Here is a 15,449-nt window from a genome sequence, read left to right on the forward strand (position 1 = left end):
ATCCTCAATTCTCTACTATTTTCAATGATATTCGGTATTTTAAAATATTTTTATTGGTAATATTTGGTCTCTTCTGTTCTATGTCCCTTTTCCACATTGACTTAAATAAGCAACTTATTTACTGTACTGGGCAAACATAATTTGGCTTCTCATAGAAAAATAAAAGGCTTTAAAGTTGCCCAAGTCACAAGAATAATGGAAAGAATAAAACTTTAATGATTGTCTTAACAGTGAAGAAGCAAACATGCTTTTCTTATAGAACATTATAAAAAAATTTTATTTTGGTGTGCTGCCTGAAGTCCAGCAGTTTTGTTTTTTTTTTAACTGTTAGTTTTCTAAACATTTCAAAACTAATCACTTTAACTGTTTTTTTAAGACTGGATCTCATATCTCACCTAGACTGGAAGTACACATGGGACACTCCCATCTCTGACCCCCAACTCCTGATTGACACAGAAGCTTTGACTTTCTCTATTATCAGTCCAGGCCAGTCCCCCCATTACCCTCTCCCCCTTTAGCATTATGGTGCTCCCAAAGCCCCCATTCCTTTGAGACCCAGACTTAGTGCAGCTAATTAATTTTAGCCCTTCTGCATCTCAGAATTCACAAGCTCAGGTGATCCACCAACCTCTAAAGGATTACAGGCATGAGCTACCTGTAACTAATTGTTAAAACACTTTTCAAAATTAGAGCATTTGGGCATTTATTTGTATTTGACAAGCCTGAGCAGCAGTATCCTTAATTACCTAATTTCCTTCCTAAATATTTCAGAAATCTTTTCTCCTTCCATTCTTATTCCTTTCCCTTCGCTACCTGACTAAAATTAAGAAAGTTTTCTCATATGTAAAGAGAAAATATTTTGAAACTTTTTCCCTCCAGACAGTTTTCTTAAATACAAATGAACAATATGACAAAAAGCAAAAATCACTCATCTCTTTCTTCCTACTCAGAACTATCCCTTATATTTGAATACCTGGGATGAGGGCAGGATCTTCTTGTGGGACAGAAGTAAATGTTGCTTTCAGGGACAAGTGTAACAACAATTACTATGTATGTTTTCTTTCCTGCAGATGTGGGGGAACTGTTGGTGCAATTCTAACATGTCCACTAGAAGTTGTAAAAACACGACTACAGTCCTCCTCTGTGACACTTTACATATCTGAAGTACAGCTGAACACCATGACTGGTGCTAGTGTCAACCGGGTTGCTAGAATCTCTCCTGGACCTCTCCACTGCCTGAAGTAAGTGTGATACTCTGTATTTTCCTCAGTCTAGCAAAAATATTAGATAGATCTTTGCATGTTGCATATAATTTACCATTTTAAAAAAATGTTTAAATAACAAACTTAGAGAATCTACTTTGTATATTAGGATCATTTCAGTTAATGGTATTGTTGACCTGGTTGACCAGCATAGGTGGAACAGAGGATTCTTCTGGATTTCAGTTCTATTTCTTGCTTGGGCAGAGGACCAGAAATATATCTCCTCTTTTATATCTCTTCCCAGGAAGTATCAAATTAATGAGTTATGTAATGTTGACTTAAGGAATAGTAGTACCAATATGATCTTTTTTTTTTCCAATATGATCTTGCTTTGATAAGAACTTTAGCTTTTCAAAACACTTATATGTGGTCAGCCAGATAATGTAAATTGATGCAAATTTTAGGTGATACACAATTTCATGTCTGTATTTTGGTATTTTAGTAACAAAATAATTTATTGATATGAAAATCATATTCATTGTTTTTGCTTCCTGATAAAATGTTTTCTAGTAACAGAAATAAAATAATCCAATGTTAACCTTTGCAAAAAAAAAGCTTTTTAGAAAAAAATAGTAGATCTTTTTCATGTTTCAAGATACCTAGAGTTTAAAAATTATAATTAGAAATTTACCTCACATTTTTTAAAAATCCTTAGTTTCTTAGAAAATAAAAAATGCCAAATAATTAATGACCAACAAAAAAATTAGTAATTGCCTCCCTACTAGGTATCAGGCATTGGAGATACAAAACAGAAATATAAGTCCTTTCCTTGTACATTTTTTAAAAAGAAAAGGAAAATCGTTGAGGATTAGCATTTCCAGGGCTGCTTTTGTAACCAAATGTTCTGTGTATCTGAGTTTATCAGGCATTTAGGACTAGATCTGTTTGAACTTAGTTCAATAATGTTTACTCTTTAGTAGCAAAATAAACTCATCCTGTGTTGCCCTTTGCCACAAAAGATTTCATCTGCTTGTCATTTTCTTGGTTAAACTGATGAAATTAAAAGGCTACTGTGAAACTTTTCAAACTTAAAAAAGAATGTTTTATAGGTTATTTATAATTAATTGGTATTTGATGCCACTGACCGCTTCTTAAAGTACTTTCCTCCTTTGATGTTTGTGCATTCTATTTTTTAAAATTCTTTTTCATCTCTCTGATTATTCTTCCCTACAACCATTGCCTACTCTACTTTCTTCCCTTCTCATTACTTGTAGCAATTCTTCTATACCCTCAATTCTTCCATCCTTATAATTCAATCTCACAAGGAGAGCATATGTTCCCATGGTTTCAGCTATTAAAGGTGATTCTTGTTACATCTGATCCTTTTCTCACTCTGTTGCTTGCTTTCTTCCCCTGCACCAATATTCCACTCCATTCAAAATCATCCCATCATTCCCAAACTGACTTGTTCCTTCCTCTATTTAATACTTCTGTCATCAACCCTGACTGGAAATACTCTTTTCTCTCTTCACCAGTCTGTTATGCTCCAGAACACTTGCTGTGATTGACTTACCTATTATTTTCATTCCTCTGCTCAGCAACATGAATTATATTCACATTTCTTACATTGTTCTATTTGTCTGTAATCTTTCTACAAAGCTTAATGGAAGAGTTCTAGATGCAAAGAACTATATCTTTGTTTCTTTTGTATCTCTACCTTTTGCCTAGTAGAATGTGCTGTTCACAATAGGTTCTAAATATGCTATATCTTAACTGAATTGTTTAATAATGATAATTAACAGTTGAATGGAATACTTGGTAACAGATTACTAGATGATGTAGTAACTTGTCAATTGAAATAATTTTGGAATATGTTATGATTATTCTCTAAAGTGATAAATAATGCTCTACCAGATCTTTTCTCATTAGTGGTTGGTTGGGATGTGCCCCCTTCTGCTAGGAAAGACAGCCAAGTCCAATTTGTTAGACTCAGATCTTTACAGAAGTTGCCTGTATTATTATTTTGACTCAGATTAATCATGAACATCTTTACTGGTATATCTTTGATCATTTGGAGTTTTTTCTTTTTCATTTCTTTTAAATACATTTTCATAAAATCTTTTTCTTTTTTTTTCCTTCACCAAAATTTCCTGAAGTATTTCTTCTTCCCACTTCTAGACAATCATCACATATAACAAAATTTTGTTTGTTTGCTTTTTGAGACTGAGTCGCTTTATCTCACCTAGGCTAGAAGTACAGCAGCCACTCATGGGCCCAATTCTAATGCTGAACAGTAAGGAAACTTTAAACCTTGGTTTTTCCTAACTGAACCACTTAGCCCCTCCCAGCTTGATAGCCCTTTGCTCCTAGAGCTATTATATATTATTATATATTATATTATATATATATTATTACATATTATTTCTAGACTTAATGTGAGCAATTGATTAACTTTATCCCTCCCATCGTTCAAAAACAACTTCTCCAATCATAGGGATTACAAATATGTACCACCAGTGGCAAATAATTTTTTTAAGGGGGAAAAAAGATTTTTAAAATTAGCAAAAGCAATCACTACCTCAAAAAATTTCTGGAAATATGTGAAATGCCCCATGTCCTTGGATATCCCACTCTATAAAGGGGTAGAATAGGTGTGTCTTCTCATCCCTTTTTTGGAATCATGTTTTCTTTGTAATTTTGCAACATTCACTTCTGATTATTTTGTTGCTTCTATGTTGTGGTCATTCTATAGAGTTTTCTTCCCTCTACTTGCTTCCCTCTCTATCAGTTCGTGCAGGTCTTCCATGCTTCTCTGTTTTCATCACATTCAGCATTTTTTAGAACACAATAATGTTTCATTATATTCATATCCCACCTTCCCCCAGTCAATGGATAGATACTTTGTATCCAATTCTTTGATTTCACAAAAAGTGATACTATAAAATTTTGGTATATATGGCAACTTCCTTCCAATGAGTGACCTCCTTGGGCTATAAGGGCTAGTATTGGAATCTCTGAGTCAAAGAGTATGGATATTTTAGTCAGTTTATTTGCATAATTCCAAATTGCCTTCCATAATGGTCATCTTGATTCTGAACTCTACCAACAATGTACTAATGTGCCTATCTTCCATAACTCTTTTAGGAAGGAATATGAAACCATGAGGTAAACTTGTTAGATTATTCTTGGAAATGAAAAATTGATGACGAAAAAGCAATAGAATAGCAACTGATTAAAGTATACATGTATAATTTGATATTTTAAATATTTTATTACAGACTTTAAATTTCTCATGAAATCTTTTTCTCTTTCAGGATGATCTTGGAAAAAGAGGGTTCTCGTTCTTTGTTCAGAGGATTAGGCCCCAATTTAGTAGGAGTGGCCCCTTCCAGGTAAAAAAAAACTGAGCAAAAACTATTCTTTTCATATTTCAAGATAAATAGATTTTAGCAATTAATTAACTAAGCACTGTATTGAAAAGGAAATATTTTCAGTATCTTTTCTGTTTGATTTAAAATAATATTTTTATACTGCATTAAGTTTAGGGAATGAGGGAAGGTACAGCTAGGTGGCTCAGTGGACTGAGAGTCAAGACTAGATGGCTTCACATCTGGCCTCAAATACTTCCTGGTTGTGAGATCCTGAACAAGTCACTTAACACCCATTGCCTAATCTTTACTGCTTTTCTGCCTTAGAACCAATACACAATATTAATTCCAACATGGAAGGTAAGGGTTTTGATTTTTTTTTTTTAAGAAGTAATGGAGTTTTTGTTATCCATCCTTATCTTTTTTTTTTAACATAATCCTCTTTTCATTAATAGTACTAATAAGAACAGTCATTTAGAGTAAAAATGGAAAAAACACCTACTTTAAAAAACAAAGCATATATCCTTGGTATAGGAGATCCAGGTACCATTGAGGAAAGAGTATAACAGAGAAATCCTAGTATTTCTATACCATCCAACTAAAATCCTATCCCCTCCCCTCCATTGCAACATTTCTTAGAAAAGAATCCCATAACCAGTACCTCCCTTTCCTTATTCATTCCATCCCTCTTTTCCCCATTTTCATTCAGCTAACCTGTAATTCAGCCAACCTACATTGCTTAATGAGGCTGTTTTCCCAGAGATCCTCATCTTGATCCCTTTATTGCATTTGACACTGGTTAATCACACCTTCTTCCATCTAAACAGAAGTCTCTCTTTTCCTTTGCTTCAGAGATGCCATGTTCTTCTGGATCCCCTAACTCTTATTTCAAGGGTTCTGATGAAGAAGTTGGGTGAGGGGTTAGGGGATGACATTTTTATCACTAATCTCTAAGTGAAATTTAGTATTTGCTTTGATTATAAATATAGACAACAAAACATTCTGAGAAGAGGCCCACAAGCTTCCTCAGCTTGCCATTTGGAGTCTGTGACTCAAAAAAGATTGCGAACTCCCACTCTTAATTGTTCCCATGTGCTGCATTCCTTTTTCTAGTTCTAATTCCTTGTGATGGCTATTTCCATAGGTTCTGATCTTGATTCAGTTCCACTCACTGGCTGGTATGCTCTATTCTTCCTTCCTCCTCCCCTATATGTCTTTCTCCTGGAAATCTCCCTGTCTTTAGCTATCCTCCCTGGAGAGATAAATTTTACCATTATTTATTCATTCTCATACTTGAAACTTAAATATATTTGACTCTTTCCTACTTCATGCTTTTTTGATTCTGCGTCCTCAGTATCTCTCAGATTGTTCCCCCTTTCTGTTTCCACTACCCTAATGTAGATTCTCATTAACTCGTTCTTAGATTATTGTAGTTGCCTCCTAACAAGTTCCTTATGCCTCAATTTTCTTCCCCTCCCTCTAAGCATTCCTTTATACTACTGCCAGACTACTCTTCCTCCTGCATAGAACTAATGATATCACTGCTCTGCTAAACTCTTCAGTGGTTCCCTTTTGCTTACTGAGATTCTAGCATCTGTCATCTACCAGCCTTTCCATTCTGCCATATTATTCCCTCTCTCATAAACTAAGCTCCAACTAAATTAAATTACTTTACACTCCCATTCACACCTGATATTGATTTCTTCCACATAATATCTTCCCTATCATTTTTCTGTTGTAATTCTATCCATCCAGGAATATTTAATAGAAAATGTATTTCTGGAGTTTAGAGAGAGGTCAATACAGACCTTCTCAGGTGTCATAAAGACCAAAGTGGTACCATGCAAGATTTCATAGAAATGCATGTCATTCACAAGTATGAAATGAAACATGTTATTGACTTCTTAGTTAAAAAGTCTAAATGATGCAATTGCAATTCCAATTTTTAAATTTGTGATTAATGTTTCATATATCCATATGTGGATATTAAAAAGGAAAAACTTTTTCCTTAAGTAATTTATCTTAAAAGTCAAGGATGGTCTGAAATTTTCTCAGCACAGACCATTGAGAAGGTACCTGAAGAAAGGCATATATCAAAATGTCCTTACTATGTGCCAGTTGTTGTTGTTTAGTCATTTTCAGTCATCTGATTCTTTGTGACTCCACTTGGGGTTTTCTTAGCAAAGACAATAGAGTGGTTTGCCATTTCCTTCTCCATCTCATTTTACAAAAGAGGAAACTGAGGCAAACAGGTTAAGTGATTTGCCCAGGGTCACACAGCTAATAAATGACTTGAGGCCAGATTTTTAAAACTCAACGACCCTAGGCCCATTGCTCTGTGGCTACCCACTAGGTGCTTGGGGACTCTGCTAAACATGAGATTACAAAGAAAAAATAATTTCCCTGCCCACAAAATATTTAAAGCATATACATACATACATACATACATACATACATACATACATACATACATACAAAGCTGATGCAAGATAACCCAAGAGGAGACGGTTAAGCAGCCAAGGAAACTGGAAAAAGCCTTCTCTAAAAGTTGGAATTTAACCTCTCTTAAAGGAAAGTCAGGAATTCTAAGGGGAGGGAAAACATTCCAAGCCTGGGAGACTTCTAGTACAAAGGCAAAGAGAACTGATAGAGGTAATCTACGAAGGATAACCAGTAAATTGCTATGGCTAGACCATGAAGTGTGGAGTAATGCAGAAGACTGGAAAGCTAGGAAAGGCCAGCTTGCAAAGAGCACTAAAGGAAGTTTACGTATGACTCTATGAGTAATAAAGTCTTTGGAATTTTTTGGGATGGGGATGTAATGAATCAGGCCTGCACTTGAGGGAAAAAAATCATTTTGTCAGCTGTGTAAAGGATGGGTTCGGGGATTGAGATGAGGCAGAAAAATTGAGAATATTGAAGACCAGAAATGTGAAAAATGGAAGATGGGGAAAAGAATTTCAGTGATGAAAATTAAGTTAGAAGTCTAAATCTGGAAGATAATTTAATGAAACATCAGGGCAAAGTTGATATCATTGGATTCTAATTAAACCTATACAATATTACATAAAACTTTATTAAGGATTTAGTTTAAATTTAGCTCTGTCTTCTTATTTAGATTACTACAATCATCATTTGATTGTAGTTTTTATGTGTTTGTTAAGAATAAAGTTCCATTAATTTAAATTTTATGATTTTAATGTGAAGAAATCTAGAAGTCTTAACTTTGAAGGAAACAAACAAAATGTATTTTACTAATCATTTCAATTGTGACTATTTGTTCTGAGGAGTGAAAAGCATTTAGTAGACTGAATCTTCGTTACTTCCATGAGAATTAGTAATGTTTTCCTCATCTGACTTTGGACTGTAGGATCATAAATCTGGAGCTAGACTAGACTGCCATATTATATATCCTCATTTTACAATTGGGGAAACTTGAATCTCCCAAAAGGTAAATGAGTTGTTCAAGCAAGCTTACTCAGGTAGCAAATATGGGGAACAGATCTTGAACCCAATTCTGTGACTTAAGAGTCACTTTCCTTCCAGTACATGGTGCTATAAAGGCAAAGCTTTGGAAAAACTGTAGATTAGGTCAATATTTATACATACAGATGGTGCTTCAAATTTTTTAAAGTATTTAGTAGTTTTTACAATAATCAAGTAAGCTTAATTTGTTTCTAATCCCTAAATTAAATGATCTCAAGTTAATCCCTTTTAAGTCTAGAAATTTAGTTCAGTTCTTAATTCTTAGTTAAGATAGTGCTTCAGGCTGTGTTTGATCACAACTACTCTTATTTTTCCCTCCTGTTCTCCAAATAAAATCCAGACTTAATGAAGCAGGATGGAAAATCTAGACTGGGGAACTTTTAGAAGTCTTTCCATCTTACATTATACTTGGAGAAAGAGAAGGAAATTTGAAAGTATTAAGGGTTTTGGATCTCTAGAAAAGGAGATCACAAGGGTCCAGCAGTATGATGTAATTATTAGGAATCTTATATTATAATGTATTAAGGAATCTTGACTTAATTGGTAGAAAGGAAGTGTTAATCCTATAATATCTACTGTGAAATTGAGTGCAATCTGTTTATATCTCTAGGATGTAAGTGTATACACCTGGGTATTTAGAAGTATAAATATCAACAGGAAAAGGGCAAGGATTGGAGGAATCCAGATTCAGAAGTATCAGAGTTCAGAGGGCAAAGAATAAAAGGAAACTATAAATAGGGAGGATAAGAGTACTCGTAGGACTCTTTCATCCTCAAGAAAGACTTAATTCTATCAAATAACTTAACTATATCAATTACTATGCCTGGCATATAGTAAACACTATCTAAATGTGAGATATCATTGTTTTATGCTAATGTAGCATTATGATTGTCATGACAATGTCTTTTTACTATATTTAAAACTAAAACTGACAAAATTTTAAAATATTAACAATAGTCATGTCTTGATAGCATTTTTGTGGAAAATAAATATATTTTCTACCAAAAAATTAATTAGAAGAATGGTATTTTGCATATTGTAGCAAACCTAATGTTTTGCTTAGTACATGATTGAGTTCTCATCTGCATCTATGTTCAATCTATTGCTTTTTTTTGGGTTGAAACACATGAAGAAAATCCAGCTTTGAATATACATAATGGGGGGGGGGGAGAACATTTTAATAGGCAAATAACATCTTAGTATTATTATGAAAATAATAAGTTTTGATATTGCAAAACCCCTTGAAAGGATCTCAGTACCTCCACCTTCTCTAGTGCCCTTGGACCACATTCTAATAACTGGCAACATATCATCTAGTTTGGTAGTAAATTATAAATATAAATCAGTTTCCTCAGAAAAGAAAAAAAGAAACAAACATTTATTAAATGCTTAGCAGCTAAGTGGCACAAAATGTTTAAAAGCACTGTCTAGAGTTAGGAAAACCTGAATTCATATAGGGACCTCAAACACTCATTAGTTATGTGACCTAAGTCACTTAGCTTCTACCTGCTTCCTTTTCCTAACTGTAAAATGGGAATAGTAATAGTACCTGCCTCCCAGGGTTGTTATGAGGACAAATGTGATCGCAGTTGTAAAACACTTAACACACAGCCTGCTAAGTAATAGTGCCTGCACTATTAATAAATGCTTTTTCTCTTCCCCTTCCTACTTTGCCCTTAGGCACTATGCTAAATAGTAGGGATATAAATACAAGACTCCTTCCTCCCTGGGCTATACTCCTGATTTTCAGGACTTTATTCTACCACAAAAATATCTTCAGTCTTAGATTTTCATTACTCATAGATTTCTTACTTAGAAAGTGTCCCCATCCTCACTATGGCCATTCTGACTGTCTAGTTCCTCCCAGAACTTCCATTCATAGGAAGACATCAGGAGCAGCCATGTGTACATTCCTCTTCAGCCACTCCTTGTGACTCTCCATATTTAGTCTATCAGGCCCCAGAAACCTCTTCACTCTGTACTTCTCATACCTCCTGACAAATTAATTCTAAAGGAATGTCACCAGCTCTTCTATGTACTGTCTTCCTTAATTAGAAGGTAAGCTCCTTGATAAGAAATAAATTTTAGGCCTTCAAGGTATCCATATTAACATAGGTGGGCAGGATCACTTTTCATCTTGCTTTTCAGTATGATAAATTGATAAAACAAGAATATGTCACAGTAATAGTTGAATGTGGTAAAAATAGTAATGGTGCCCAAATTGATTTGTAAGTCAGTCCTAATACCAGTAAGGCTACTTTACAAAAATAGGTAAAATAATAAACCAACTTTATATTGAAGAACAAATAGATAAGAATATCATGAAATACTTTGATAAAAACAGATGAAATAGTACTTGAACCACTAAACTTGGAAATAAATTTAAACAATTGTCAGAAATTATCAGGTATTAAACAAAAACAAAAATTGATCAATAAATGTAATAGATTTATAGAAATAACACTTTTTGGAAAAGAGTGAGGGCAGGGTCTGTCTTTCTGCATGTATTTGTATTCCCAGGATCTGGTACAGTGACTAAAAAACATCAGCTCTTAATAAATATTTATTGACTCGAAAAAGAGTCTTGTAAAAGGGAATTCTTTGTTCTCTCTGAGTTTATATTTGTGAAAGGGAATCCTTTATTCCCTTTGTCAATTTTGAGTTAACACTTTGGTTAACAATAACTTAAGTACCCCTACTTAGTACCTCACCAGATTGTGAAGACAGGATTAACTCTCTTGTCTACTTTTGAATTAAATCAGCAAAAGCTTGAACACCCTACTTAGCACTAGGTAGAGGAGCTCTCCACCTTTTCTACTCAGTCAGCCAGGAATCTGAACTCTCTTTTGATGAGTATTCACCTCTCCAGAAGGTGAGATGTTGTTCCCACCAACACTTCCCCCTGGGCACTGCTGGGCAATTTGGAAGCTGTGATTGACCCTTGTGAAAAGGGGAAGGGACAAGAAGCCAATATAAAAGGCCCTGAATTTCTTGGGCTAAAGAAAGTTGACTCCAAGAAGAAAGTCAACTTCAGGAAGGAGTTGGACTTCAAGAAGGAAATCAGCTTCAAGAAGAAGGTCAACTCAAGAAAGAAAGTCCAAAGTGGAAAAATGTAAGAAGAAGGTAGAGAAGACATTTAGCCTATCTATCTAAATATTTCTCTGGTGCTCAACTCAGCCATGACTTGTTGACCTTCAGCTGGAATTAAACTCTCTAGAAGACAGGAAAGGAAAGCCAGCTATCCACTCACCCAAGTTCCCTCCAAGAGTCAGGTCAAGATGATGACTGGAGCTGAAGGTGATTCCTGAGGCCAACTTTCTTCCTTGAGGTCCAGTAGGAAAGGATATTGAGGATAAACTATGATAATGCAAAAAAAAAAAAGCCATCAATTTAAAAAATATTATTAAAAATAACTAAACCCCAAAAGAATGTAAACTTATGTTAATTTCTAAGATGGTTTCCAGCGTTAAAATTATTTGTCTGTTGCTTTAAAATGTTTCCTATCCTCAAAGTAACAACATTGCCATCCATATGTGAATTCTTATTTTTAAATGAGCAGAGAAAGTATATCCTAAATCAGAATTTCTTATGGTTCTTGTTTCATTAGTTAGTGCAGTTAAATAAGTTTACTTAGCAATCCAAAAAAAAATTAGTTTGCTTATTTTCCAATGTCTGTATCACATTTGTACACTTCAGTAAATATATTTAACCTTAAAATTAGCCTGTTCCTGGTTTTTCCAATCCATCAGAACCTTGTTCAAACACTTTCAGTTGGGTGATTGCTAAATAGCCTTAACAGCACTTTTTTGTTTGAGCAAGTTGAAAAGATGCTAGCAATACAACGTCTCTCATGTACTAACTAGCATTCAGAATCCCTTTTTTTTTTTTTAATCTGGACAGACTACAAGAAGTGCTTCATCATTTTTCTGGGAAAGAAAACATGTTTGCAGAGCTAACCATAGCAACCTAATTAGATGAGATCGTGGATATGCTTTACTAAATTTAGGTTATTATTTTGTATGTTTTACTGGCACTCTAAAATTATACATTATTTCAAGTCATAAAAGAGCTTTCTATTTAGCTATAATTAATTGAAATTTTATTTTCATTTTAGAGCAATATACTTTGCAGCTTATTCAAATTGCAAGGAAAAAATGAACAATATATTTGATCCTGATTCTACCCAGGTTCACATGATCTCAGCTGCAATGGCAGGTAAGGATTTATAACTTTGTTTTTTTAACTTAACTCTGGAGCCCTGGTGTTGTGAACTATAATGAATATAAATTGGAAAAGTTAAGATAATTTGTCTATTTTGCTTTATTTAATGCAGATAGTTATGCCAATATCTGATAAAGAATATTCAGTGAGTGGCACATCAGTGCGCATTTTTTGTACGGGAGAGTCAAAGAAATTTGATCAAGTTAGGCTAATGGTAAATATTAATACTGCCTTAAACATCTTAAAACACAGTCTTATATATAAATATATATATATGTGTGTGTGAACCCAAATATCATTTGTATTACAAAAGTATGTAGCCATAATTCATTCTTCTCTCCTCCTTGATTTTTATTTGTTAGTGCATTTCCCTCCTATGCTGCATGTTTTGGCTTCTGCCTGAAATGTGCCAGCAGTTCTTGGTAAAGTATTAATTTGTCCTGTGCTTAAATGCTACAATTTTTGTTTATTATATTTCCTACTAACTGAGATTGAATAACAAAAATGCTCTGTGAATGTTTATAGGATAAATGGTGGGAGTATATTGTAAATATTTTATTTAAACTTGGATAGCATTCTAAAAGTAAGATGTAGATTCTTTGTACATGCTTTGCATAAAAATGTTTCCAGGAATTTCCCCAACCATAAATGCTTAGTTAATATTTTGAACACGAGAGTTTTTACTATTAGAGTGACTAATGTTTTGATGAGTCTCTGCAACCCCACACTGCCTCACAGATGGATCTTAAATGATTGGTTCAAAATCATCCATGGTTCCAAAACAATTTGTCACTATGCATGTAAAGACAGCCATTGTCTCTCATCTGCTCATAGGATGAGAATTTGATTCATTAATAATTTATCCTAGATAAAAATATGTTGGGATGCTTCCAGGAAACTTTGAAGTAAACTTCTACAGAAGTTTATTTTCATCAACTATGGTCTTGTCTATCAGGCGACCAAGAGGTATAGCTGAATGCTTACAGTTTACTGTTCTATCTATTAACTACCACCTCACTTGTGTTTTTTTAATTGTTTTTTTGTTTATTGGTTTTTGTTTTTTAAGCCGAAGATAGTTCAGTTTATTTTGAACCATAGTGCTAAATTTAGGATAAACTTAAATTTTAGATCATTTTACCAAAGAGTTTGTTAAAATATTCACTTTAAGTTTTTGAACAATGGTGATTATCACAGTAAGTTTAGCATGTATCCTACAGAATTTTTCATAGTATTTTTTAATAATCATTGAATAATAGACATTTGGAGCTAGAAATCTTAAGAGATTATCTTGTCCTTTTGTAGAGTAAGAAAGCTTGGACTGTTTGTTTTTATTTCCCAAAACAAATTTCCTCTTAGAATTTTAGAGCTAGCAAGAATTTTAGAAATCATTTAAGTCCATTACTAATAGATGAAAAATATAGTTTTGAAAGGATAGGTTATTTATCTCAATCATATAGCTTGTTAGTAGTAAAAAGATTAGAACCTAGGTCTTCTCACAAGGTTCTTTAAAAAGAGAAGATTACAAAAGAATCATAAATTCTAACACTTAGAGAAATTGCACTCTTAGTATTCTCTTGAACATTTTAGCACTTCTCTCCTCAAAAACTAGATCTGGAAGCAACCACTACATATTTCCTACTTTACAATTCTACTAGGATTTAACCAGCTAAAGACTTTTCTACTATATCCAACTGATCTTTAAGACCTCTTCTAGCTCTGAATATATGAGTCAATGATTATTAAAAATAAAAAGCCATGAAAACATTAAGACATAAGTGATATATTATACTACATATGTAACGGATCACTTATGACATACCCCAAAACAATTAATTATGCCAAGATTATGGATTGTAGACATTGTTTTATATACTACATTATGAATATATTTAGGTATTTCCCTTCCCTAAGCCCCACTACAAACACATTTAAGAAAGTTTCAAAAATGTGTGAAGAACTATTAACTTTATTCCTTTAGATTATTTATAATGAGGCTTTTTTCTTTATCTGTATTCTTTTTGCTCAGAGAATTGTAAAGAAATTTTTGATTTTCTCTGGTGACATCATTTGAAGTGATGAAAATGAATTAGCAATCATTTAAAATTATAAGGACAGATCTTGTAATATATATTCATACCACAAATATAGGTTCAAAATAACTACTCATTGTAATGCCTCAGTACATTTGTTTCAGTGCCAAAAAAATAATAATAATGCAATGGTTACTTCATCCTTTTTCCTAGACATGTGCAGATGTTGACTCATCTGTCCGTGTTCTTTACGATGCACTGAAACTATTTCCCAGTGTGAATTCCTTGATCTTTTTAATACATTGATTAAGATGTTTATACCTGTTTTGGAGATCATTTCTTTGTGCACTCCTATTCTGAGACTACTACTATTTGTTTGCAGTTATGTTTTTCTGAGAATTGTGATTCTAGGGCTTCCTTACAGTATTCATGAGCGTTAACATTGAGCTTTGCAGTTATATACTTAACCACATGATTGGTGAAACTGAATGGCCCCATGCAGATTCATTAAGGTAGCCTTTTTTTTTTCATTCTTGAAATGACCTAGTTCAGTATGCTCTAGATATTCTCCAAAAGCATTTAAAGTTCTATAAATATGAATGATTTTGTGACTCAAAAGTGCTGGAAGTAGATTGCTATGAGAGTCATTAAACAAATTAATGTAGCTACTTAAAAAATGCTAACCTTGTCACTTTAGCAATAGAAAATCTATTAAAATGAACAATTGATGGTATTGCCTGAAAGACCTTATTTAACAAAACTGTATTTAAGGCACTTCTGTGCTATGTATTGGAATACAAAGATGAAAGAAGAAGATATGATATATTCCCTACCCTTATTATAATCTAATAGATGTTAATACACACAAGTAACAATCTATTGCCAAAGTATTTTTAAGGTAAGCACCATATATTGCCTTTGTCAGTCTTAGATAACCTCTGAAATCAAACTTCGTTTTGTATGTTTAATTCCATGAGATTTAGTATCATTATAAGTTTCTTGCCTTTCCTTGGTTTTACATTAAATTTTTTTAAACCAAACTGCTTGTGTAAAACACTGATTTATAATTTTTATTCAATTATTAGGTACGCTATATAGAAAATTCCCAACCATCTGAAATTGAGCTAAAAGTTTCATGCTAT

General features: G+C 33.4%; 1 protein-coding gene across 3 annotated transcripts in view; it reads left to right on the forward strand.

The window, feature by feature from the left end:
* Positions 1-15,449, forward strand: part of SLC25A36 (solute carrier family 25 member 36) — a 42,750-nt gene that overhangs the window by 10,027 nt on the left and 17,274 nt on the right. For all 3 annotated transcript variants that reach the window (XM_007493954.3, XM_007493956.3, XM_016433558.2), the window contains 3 exons: positions 1,071-1,241; positions 4,517-4,594; positions 12,171-12,271. In XM_007493954.3, coding sequence (XP_007494016.2) covers positions 1,071-1,241; positions 4,517-4,594; positions 12,171-12,271 — 350 coding nt within the window. The remainder of the gene's footprint in view (positions 1-1,070; positions 1,242-4,516; positions 4,595-12,170; positions 12,272-15,449) is intronic.

Source organism: Monodelphis domestica, chromosome 4 (assembly GCF_027887165.1).
Source record: "Monodelphis domestica isolate mMonDom1 chromosome 4, mMonDom1.pri, whole genome shotgun sequence".
Taxonomy (NCBI): domain Eukaryota; kingdom Metazoa; phylum Chordata; class Mammalia; order Didelphimorphia; family Didelphidae; genus Monodelphis; species Monodelphis domestica.